Source organism: Notechis scutatus, chromosome 1 (genome assembly GCF_049901735.1).
Source record: "Notechis scutatus isolate UNSWTSFEM ecotype Mainland chromosome 1, rNotScu1.2, whole genome shotgun sequence".
NCBI classification, from domain to species: domain Eukaryota; kingdom Metazoa; phylum Chordata; class Lepidosauria; order Squamata; family Elapidae; genus Notechis; species Notechis scutatus.
The window spans coordinates 228212039-228223093 of NC_142009.1; the positions used below are offsets into that span (position 1 = coordinate 228212039).

At 39.6% G+C, this 11055-nt stretch overlaps 1 protein-coding gene across 1 annotated transcript; it reads right to left on the reverse strand.

The window, feature by feature from the left end:
• Positions 1 to 2095: 2095 nt before the first annotated feature.
• LOC113424764 (olfactory receptor 5AR1-like) lies at positions 2096 to 3043 on the reverse strand. The gene has a single exon (XM_026686620.1). The coding sequence runs from the start codon at positions 3029 to 3031 to the stop codon at positions 2096 to 2098; it is 936 nt and encodes a 311-aa protein (XP_026542405.1). The 5' UTR covers positions 3032 to 3043.
• Between the last annotated feature and the right edge of the window lie 8012 nt (positions 3044 to 11055).

The window sequence follows — 11055 nt, forward strand, 5'->3', positions numbered from 1 at the left end:
TCCTCATGCTGCTTGCTTCTTTCTCTCTCTCCTGCACAATCTTATTCCAGTCTAATCTTCCCCTTCAGGGTGGCCACTTTAGAACACCACTTCAGGCGTCTTCGGGAGGGAGTAATTGCCAAGCTGGGGAGGGAATTTATGACTCCCCTCTACCCAGATGACAGTGTGCCCTTCCTCCACTGCCCCATGAGGTGGCTTCTGCCCCAAATCCAAAGATCGGGGCTCTCTGACGCTGAAGCACGGACCAAAGCCATGCACGATCGCGGTCAGCAGTCCGTCTTCAGGGAAGTTCAAAACCAGAAGCCGGCAAAGTCTTTCTTGAGTAGTGCTACCCCATCCAGAACTAAAAATGTTAAAGTCCAAGATCAGGAAAAACATACAGATGTAATTTTCTTTGTTTTGATTTAATGTAGATTAAATGCAAATTGTTCGATCAATTTAAAAATACAGTACATTGTGCTTTCATTTTTCTTTAATTTTTACTTAGACTTTGGATAACTTATATGAAATTTCAGCTCTTTTCTCAACTGCTCAAAATGCTAACAATATTCAATATAATTTTTCACAGAGAAATGTTGTATGGCTTTAAAATGAAGGAAGTTACATTTATATCATTTTAATTTAGCAATATTATCTTGTTTAGCATTCTGCTAACAGCATCCTTTACCTCCCTGTTCTGCAGACTGTAGATGAGTGGATTAAATGAGGAGATGACAAGAGTATAAAAGACGGATACAATTTTGTCTTTATTCAATGAGAAATTGGAACAAGGCCATGTATACGTGAAGATGATGGTTCCAAAGAAAGTAGTTATAGTGGTGAGGTAGGAAGCACAGGTGGAGAAGGCTCTATATCTTCCCTGGGCTTTGGGTATAAGGGGCTTCAGGATCTGGGACTTTAACATCTTTAATTCTGGATGAGGTTGCACTATACTTGCTCCTCCCAATATGCATCTTACTCCTTCCCTTCCCTTCATGGCAATGTTAAACCAATTTTTGTATAAATATTTATTGTTTTAATGTTTGGATATTATTTTGTTTTTAAGATTGTCAGTTGCTTAGAATCACATTTAGAATCACTATGGAGGATTGCTTCTAAGTAAACATGAAAACATGTGATCCTCTATTATTAGTTGAAAATTGCATTTTATGTAAAGATATTCTTGGAACCAGAGAAACACATGGAATAACTATGAAACCTAAATAGATCTAAATAGATTAAATAGATTATTTTCACCTGTATTATTCTTCCTTGCAGCTCACATTTTCCCTTCTTGAAGATTAAAAAAAAAGTTTCAGAAGGATAATTTTGAGGTAAAGCAAATGGAGTGAGGATGGAGAACAGAGAGAAAGAAGAATCATTCTCTTTCTGCCTGCCTTTAGGAGGGCCTTAATTTGAAAAAAAGCTTCCAAGTCGATTTTTAAGATTACCACATATTGCTAGTGGCCATCTATTGTGTTTTTAATTGGCAACAGTTTTTGCTTTTTTCATCAAATTTTTAATTCAAAGAACCTTTAAAAATAACATTCTTCCTTGTAATTAATGTTATTTTGTGTACTATTTTCCTTTTTTCATTACAAGGTATTTTGAAGGAATGTTGCTAAAATTGATTGAAGTACTTAAAATGTGGGTGATTAAACAAAACTGAACATACACATTGCACTTTACCATTAACTGACATAGACTTTTTATCAGTTCCATCCACTTCAGTGCCAATAAAATAATAAGAAATTTTACATCTGAATTACCTGGAAATATACATTGCATCTAAACTTTGATTTATAATCAAATCACTGACATTGACATACTCTTCTTTAGCTTCATGTTTCTGTCAATACTGTACACCTTTTTCCACAAGAAAAGCATTCAAACATAATTGTATTTGTTTTGATTAATAAAAAGAAATTATCCTTCTTTTAAGTCAGCATGAAAATGCATTGTCCTTTCCTTTTAGCCTTGGTATGACTTGGTCATGGTATGAAACTTCTTTTCTCACCTCCTTAAATTGTTACCAAGCATTCAATAGGATGTTTCTAAGAGAAATGCAACTATGACTTTCTTTTTTGAAATGAAGGAAGTCACATTTATACCATTTTTATTTCAACAGTGTTATCTTGTCTAGCATTCTGCTAACAGCATCCTTTACTTCCCTGTTCCTCAGACTGTAGATGAGTGGATTAAATGAAGGGATGACAATAGTATAAAAGACAGATATGATTTTGTCTTTATCCAATGAGAAATTGGAGCCAGGTCGTATATACATGAAGATTATGGTTCCAAAGAAAATGGTCACAGTGGTGAGATGGGAGGCACAGGTGGAGAAGGCTTTGTATCTTCCTTGGGCAGAGCTGATCTTCAGGACGGCAATAACAATGGCAATGTAGGAGATCAAAACGGTCAGAAAAGTTGTCAGTGCAATTGCAGTGGATATAACAAAATGCAGAAAGTGAGCAATGTGTGTATCTGAACAGGACAATTGGAGCATTGTCGGAACATCACAGAAGAAATGATTAATTGTATTTGAGCTGCAGAAATTCAAAGTAAAAATAATTATAGTCTGGACTATTGAACTTGCAGAGCCACAAGTATAGGCAGCTATGACTAAGAGGGTACAAAGCTTCTTTGACATGATAACAAAATACAACAATGGGTTGCAGATTGCTGTGAAGCGATCAAATGCCATCACGGCCAGAAGGCAACCTTCAGCGGTTACAAAGACAGCAAAAAAGAAGAATTGTGTGGTGCATTCTGTGAAGGAAATGGTCGAATGTTTTATCAAAAATGTTGTCAACAATTTTGGGGCAATGGTAGTAGAAAGGCTAATATCTATAACGGAGAGATTTCTAAGAAAAAAGTACATGGGGGTGTGAAGCCTAGGATCAATTCTGGTTAGAATGATTATCCCAATGTTTCCCACCAGAGTGATGAGATAGATGAGCAGAAAGAAGATGAAGAGGGGAATCTGAAGCTCTGGGTGGTCCATGAATCCAACAAGGATGAACTCAGTTACAATGGTTTGATTTGTCTGCATTGTTTATTCCTCTCTGATAGAATAAAAAGAGAGGGAAAACCTTATAGCAGTATGAGTACTGTTGGTTTGTTTGAGAATGCCCAAGGGAGGAGACTCTGAAAAACCCAACCTGAAAAGGAGCTGTTTGCATGGAAAGCAGAATTACTCATTTTTGTATATATGGGCTTCTTAGATTTTGGGCTCTTGATAAATATGCTCTTTTCAAAGTACATTGTTGCATTGGAGACTGTGCACACTATTACATAGGTGTGAAATGTCAGTTAACAAACAATAGTTTCATACCTATTATTATCTTCCTCATATTGTAGGAAGCATTTCTCTGTGGGGATGAATATGGACTTCTTACTAAAATGTATTTTCTATTGCATTCCAGTACTCTCGAAGAAAGTCAGAGTGATCAGTCACTGTGTGGATTTATAATTCTCTCCCAGAGCACTTCTGCAGGAAAAGTTCTGTGTAAAAATCATTGTCATCTATTGGCTCCTATGCACCAACATCCATTCTACCTGCATCTGAAATTACTTTCAATTTGTAAACTATAAACCTTACATTTATAATTCATTATAGAACATTTCCAAGTGGCTGATTAATGTACATTATAGCCTTGTCCTGCAGCACAGTTCCATCTAGTATTTCTTTTTAGAAATACTTTTTAGAAAAATGCCATGGATTAATTGGATTTTAACATGGATATATTTATTATGGTATATTATAAGTAACATACATCGATTAAGGAAATACTGTAAGCAACTCTTTGCTTCAATGCACAACCTATAGGATGAACCACTAAAGCCCCCACTGATAAGCTAGAAGAAAGAAGGAACCATCACAAAGTTCATTATTCACGTACTACAAGAGATTTAATTCACAAAAAGTATCTTGAAGAAGCTTTTGGAGTTTGGGTGACAAGAGAATTATAAGTAAAACACAGAACAATATTTTTATATCAAACCAGTTGAGTATTCCTACATCTGTCTGAAAAAAATATGATGAAGAGGAGAAGGAAGAGGAGGATAGAAGCATTTAACAGTTTATTCAACTAACTAGAAGTGCTCAATTAAAGAACTTACCAGATTTGAAATAAAGATTCCATTTCAAAAGATGAAAGATGGACTGTTTGGATAGAATTTCTCATTTTATACCTTGTTTACTATTAGTTAAGAACCAATTTATTAAAATCTCAATGCAATCTTTTGGCAAAATACACTTGAGGACCTACTGGGAATTCATATTTCCACTGTATAGCTTCTATGCATAATTAGTTCAAACTTTTATTGGAATTCACTAAGAAAACTCATTATGCAGTATGAACACTTTTATTTGAAGTATTAAGGTGCCATTTGAGGGACCTTAAGATGAAAGTACAGGGCATTATAGAAACATGTTTTTAAAGAAGCATTATACTTAGTAGTGCATCTCTAATGCAATGTAATAATAAAACAATGTTGTTTTTGACAATCCTTTTCTATGCAAACATAACAGAATCCAATAACTTCAAAATACTATTTTTTGTTGTATAAGTGATCATTTGAAGTTGATTGACATCTTTGCTATAGAAGTTAATACCATCTTCCATCTAGGCAATACAAGAATCTCTAATTCTTTATTCCCCTAGTTTCTTAACATCTGCATCAGTGATGGGATTCAAATTTGTTTTACTAATGGTTCTGTGGGCATGGCTTGGTGGGCGTGGCAAGGGAAGGATACTGTAAAATCTCCAGTCAGAGGTGGTATTTGCCGGTTCTCCGAACTACTCAAAATTTCCGCTATCAGTTCTCCAGAACTGGTCAGAACCTGCTGAATACCACCTCTGATCTGCATATCAAATTGATTTATTGGGAACTCATATTTGTAGACTTAATAGTATATGTTTTAGTTTTGAAGGAATTAACCAGTTGTTTTAATATCTCAGGTGTGTCAGAAGCTGAAAAAGCTGCTTGGCAATGTTGTTAACAGAAGAAGAAGAAGAAGGAGAAGGAGAAGGAGAAGGAGAAGGAGAAGGAGAAGGAGAAGGAGAAGGAGGAGAAGGAGAAGGAGAAGTAGAAGTTTATTGTCATTGTACAAGTACAACGAAACTGTGGATGCACCCCAGCATCTGTTCGCAATGCAATAAAACCAAAGCACTTAAAAATGAAGATAGGAAAAATAGAGTACCCATGCCTCCATTTGCAATTAGAGAGTACAGTATCTATGAATATACACAAAATATACATCCAACACTGACTGTAATGCTTTGCCAAGTATAATACACAAGAGATGGATTGTACTGTAATATGTTATTATACATCTGAATGGGGTATTGAGATTTCACATCTTTTCACATCTTAATAAGGTAGTGACTTAATAAGGTAGGTCGTGTTTATTTGCAGTTCGGATGGCCCAGGGAAAGAAACTACTTGTTAGTCTAGTGGTGTGGGATTTTATTGACCTAAAGCGCTGTCCAGACGGCAGCAGGTCAAAAAGATAATTGCCAGGGTGTGAGGGGTCTTCTATGATGGCCTTGATTCTGCTTTGGCAGCAGGACCTGGCTAAGTCTTCCAGGGAGGGCAGAGGGCAACCAATGATCTTTTGAGCTGTGTTTATCACCCTCTGTACAGTTTTCCTGTCCTCAGCTGTGGAGCCTGCATACCACACACCCAGACAATATGTCAGAGTGCTCTCCACAGAGGCTTTCTAGAAAGCAAGCAACAGCTTCTTATCCAGATTGTTCTTCCTGAGAACCTGCAGGAAGTGCAGCCGCTGCTGAGCCTTCTTCACTATGGCCTTGGTATTAGGGGACCAGGAGATATCAGCTGAAATATGGATGCCAAGGAATCTGATCATAGGGACAGTTTCTACTTGTTCTCCATTGATAATGAGTGGGGTGTGGTCCTGTCCATGTTTCCTGAAGTCCATAATCAGTTCTTTGGTTTTATGGACATTCAGCGACAGATTGTTCTGTGAACACCAGATAGACAGGTTCTCTACTTCTGCCCTATATGCTGTCTCATCCTCTCCAGAGATGAGACCAATCATGGTCGTGTCGTCTGCAAACTTTATGATGGTGTTTGTTGCGTGGCTTGGTGAGCAGTCAAAGGTGTACAAGGCATATAGCAGGGGGCTCAAGACACAACCCTGAGGGGAACCAGTACTGAGTGTAATAGTGGAAGAAAGGTGGGGGCCAAGTCTACCAGACTGTGGTCTGTTTGTCAAAAAGTTCTTAATCCAGGAGCACGTGGGGGTGGGGACCTGCAGATTATACAGTTTAGTTACTAGTATATCTGGGATGATAGTGTTAAATGTAGTCCACAAAGAGCATCCTCACATAGCTCTGTTTGTTCTCCAGATGACTCAGCGCTCTATGAAGTGTGATAGCCGCAGCATCCTCTGTAGATCGGTTTGCTCTATAAGCAAACTGATGTTGATCAAAGGAGGGCGGGAGGCAGTCTCTGATTTGCTGTGATACTAGTCGCTCAAAAACCTTCATAATGGAGCTTGTTAATTCTATGGGCCTATAGTCATTGAGAGTGTTTATATTTGTTTTTTGGGGAACGGGGATAATGGTTGTAGCCTTCAGGCATTGTGGGATGATGGCATGTGTTAAAGATAGATTGAACAGCTCTGTAAGTATTTCTGCCAACTGGTCAGCACACGCTTTAACTACTGCACCAGGAATGCCATCAGGCCCTGCAGCTTTTGTGGGATTTACTGCTCTCAGTGTTTTTCCTCACCTCATGCACCTGAAGAGAAAGAGGTGCAGCATCGTGGTCCTCATGAGGCAGTATGTCCAGGTTCTTGGTGGTCTCAAAGCATGTGAAAAAGCTGTTTAGCTCCTCTGCCAGAGTGCTACTGCTCTCGCTGTTTGTTGGGCCCTGGTCAGGGCCTGTATCCCCCTCCACATCTGCCGTGGGTCACTGTCAGTAAAATGGCCCTCGACCTTTCTCCTATACATCTCCTTAGCATGTTTGATCCCTTCTCAGCTCAGCTCTGGCAGTGCTGTGCTGTGAGGTGTCACCTGCTCTGAAAGCCAGGTCACGGGCCCTGATCAGAGTCTGGACTTTGCTGGTCATCCAGGGTTTCCTGTTTGGAAAGGTCTGTATGCGTTTGTCCACAGTGATATTTTCTACACAGGTCTTCATGTAGAAAAGCACAGTATAACTTGAAGTCCTGTTGTTTGAAGATGCTCCAATCTGTGCGGGCAAAACAATCCTAAAGCTGGGAGAGGACATTTTCAGGCAAGCATCTAATAGTTTGACTGCTAGGTTTTGTTCTCTTCCTAAGGGGAGTGTAGGCTGGTAGTAAAAGCAGGGTGAAATGGTCTGATTGGCCTAAGAGGTTTTGCTCTATAAGCATGCTTGATATTTGAATACACATGATCAAGTGTGTTTTTCCCCCTGGTTGGGCACTTAACATGTTGGTAAAGTTTGAGGAGCATGTTTTTAGGTATGCTCTGTTGAAATCCCCAGCAATGATGTGAACACCCTCAGGATGAGCTCTCTGTTGCGTGGTAATTATGTCTTGAAGGTGACTGAGCGCCATGCTAACATTAGCATCTGGAGGTAAATATACAGCATTGATGGTAACTACTGTTAGCTCCCGTGGCAGATAAAACAGTCTACACTGAACAGTCATGGCCTCTAAATCTGGTGAGCAATGGCTATTTGTTATTTTGCTGTTTGTGCACCAGTCTTTACTTACAAAGTTGTAATTGTAAATATTGCCATCTGATAGATATCTCTGATAATCTCTTAATACCGAGTATATTAGAAATTCATCATCTATCAGTTGGTCTAAATGATAGATGATGAGAGAGTATTTACACCAAGACAAATTCCTTGTGCGTCCAATCACACTTGGCCAATAAAGTATTCCATTCCATTCTATTCTATTGATAACTTCCCCACTTCCATCCATTTTTTCATACAACCATCTTTCTGTTTAAAGTTGGTTTTCCCATAAAATAAATTTGGCATGAGGATCCCCAGAAAATAGCACTCTGAGCAGTGAGGCATTTTTTTCTCCCTGCCAGTGAACAACTGACTTTGTTAGCAAAGCTGGTCCTTTGACAGCATACTCCCCAGATTTGAATGGGAGTATCTAGGAACGTCCCGTGACTATCCTTGGATGACCATGGACAGAAAATATAGAGGATTACAATGGCTGGAGTGGTTGCGTCTCCATCTTTTCCAGTCACCGTTTGTATTTTTAGGTATGGCTCTGTTTTTAACTTCACTTTTTGATGTTTGATTGTTAATAGTCTGGCTGAATGCCGATTTGCTTTATACTCTTTTGCTTGATTACAAATGTAAACTTTCATCAATTTAATCCAGAGTTTTAAAATACTTTTTCTTTTGGTGCACGGAAGTTAGTGGCATGACAGTTTTTTTTCCTTTGCAGTAAAAGTGACTTGATCTGATTTAAATGGGATTTTAACTCCAGCAATTTTGTATTTTACCAGTTTTTCTAAAAATACTCCATTGCTTCATTTTATTTTTGTATGCAGTATTTTGCAAAATGCTGGTTGTGCAGAAAATCCTGTAAATTAATGTTTTCGGAAATAAAATGTTAATAGTTTATTTTTATCAGTTATAACAAAATAGAAATGAACAGAAGAGAAATCCAAATCCAATCAATATTTGGTGTGATGACCCTTTGCCTTCAAAACAGCATTAATTCTTACACTTGCACAAAGTCAGGGATTTTATAGGATTACAGTCAGATGTATGATTAACCAATTATATCAAGCAGGTGCCAATGATCACCAATTTCAAATATAAATTGTAACACAGTCATTGGCTGAAACAGAAACAGTTGTATATGAGGCTTAAAACTGGGTGGAAATGGATAAACTTGGGTGAGATTCCACCAGTTTGGACTGGTTTGGGTGAAATAGATGTTAAACTTACATCTGGTTTGCCAAACTGGTACTTGAACCGACTGGCTGGCCCTGCCCACCCTGCCCCTCTTCTCCCAGGAGTCTCCATGTGGCCCATTTTGGATGCAGGTAAGTGCAGGGTCTGGGCAGAGGTTCTGGGAGGGCGAAAAATGGCCCTCCTGGAACTTCTTCCTTTTAGAGACTGAGTCTCACCAAGCCACGTCCACCAAGCCATGCCCACAGAGCCGGTAGGAAAAACTTTTGAATTTCACCCCTGATCTCAACCATACTCTGAAAGCACAAGCTGTGAAGCCAGACCAACAATGGCAAAGTAGTGAAGATACCTATTTTAAATCTGGCAAAACTGACAGTGCAATTTTGCATGTTAGACATAGTCTATAGCAACATGGTGGGGGATTTTGCATGTTAGACATAGACATAGCAACATGGTGGGGGATTGTCTTCCTTCCAAATGTAGCACTATTCCTGAAAGGGCCACTAGAGTCTAGATCCCTGTATCCCTTTCTTCAGACAGTTAGCTTCTTCTGTGACTGGCTTCTCAATATCTCTCATTCTGTCCTTTCCTCTGGCCATTAGCCCACTCTGGTTGCTTGTCCATGTGCCTCTGCTCACCTCCTCTGTCCCTTGGTATGTCTAGCACAGCCTCTGGTCCCTTGCTTGGTCACTCACCTACATTAAGTCAACTCAGCTGTCCTCTGCTGCATCCGATGCTCCCTCTGGTCACTGGATGGCTCACTTGCCTGGCTCATTTGCCTCTGCCTTCTGTCCTTTGGCAAATCTGTAATAGCCTCAAGCTTCGTAGGGTCAGTTGATATCCATTGTTTGGAGACAACATGCCCAAGATAGCTGACAGAGACTTGATAAAGTTCAAAGCATTCTCAAAGATCCATCTCATCCTGGGAACCCTTTTTTTGAACTATTACCATCTGGCAAACGGTACATAATAATAAAAGCAAGGACAAATAGGCTGAAAAACAGCTTCTATCCCAGGGCAGTAGCTCTTTTGAATTCTGCTGTATAGTGCAGTGTTGGTGCCGTGTTGGGGATTTCAGTTCTATGTGTGGAGTGTGAAGGATGTGTGTTTGTGTTTATTTTCATGGTCATGATGTGCAGTGAAGATGGTGTTTGATTTTGTTGTATGAGGTGCAATGACAATAAACTAAACTAAACTAAAACTGACACTTCTCCTGGGACAGCTTCAACCCCTCCTTCTGGATTTATATCAGGACTTTCTCCAGTCACTCTTCATGTTGTTCAAAAATCTCCCTGAAGACAATGATGTCATCTAAATATGCTAACACCTCAGTCAAGTCCATGTCTCTGACTGTCTGCTCCATAAATTGCTGGAACATTGCTTGGGTCCCTGATAAACCCTGGAGCATCTGATTGTACTTGTAGAACCCCAGTGGGCAAATGAATGCCATCTTCTCTCAATTGTCTGGGTACATGGGAAACTGATGGTTACCTACTCTTCAGATCCAGCACACTGAACCACTTAGTCCTCAGTAGGCAATGTAATGTGTCCTTGATCTGTGGAGTAGTATACTGGTTTGGGATGTTGCTCTGGTTGAGCATGTTGTAATCTATGCACTTCCTTCCCCATTTGTTTTCTAGACACCACTATGGGAGAGCCATAAGAGCTCTGAGACTCTCAGATAATCCCCAAATTTTCCATTCTTCTGGATGTTCTCTGAAGTTCTCCAAGTCACCTAAAGGGATTTGTCAAGACCTCTCTCTGAACAACCTATCCTCTTATAATCAAATTCAATGTTGGGCACTCCTAACACATCCCACATCAAACTCATGTTTTAAGAATAAATTCCGCCACCTCAAAAGTTAATCTCTGGCCCTCTTCTTCTATTCTGGGGTGAGTGGAGTATCCTTTGGATAGAGCTGTTCCACTGGGATCTTGCCCTCAGCACCCTCCCCTGAACCTGCCATTACAATGAGGGTGACCACACTTAGTTGTCCTAACAATATCCAGTCCTTTAACGTCAGCGGGACATCTGTAACATTTCTGAGCCCTATCAAGATTCTCCCTTGGCTTTGCCACAATGTCCTTATGGGGAGCACTTCAAGGATCACTTCCACCCCAATGTCTCTTCTCTTGGAGTCAGCTTTGAGGCAACATAGTGGCCAGGCTGTTTCC

Excerpts from the sequence above, each read along its gene's own strand:
- LOC113424764 (XM_026686620.1), bottom strand. The coding sequence starts at position 3,031 with ATGCAGACAAATCAAACCATTGTAACTGAGTTCATCCTTGTTGGATTC.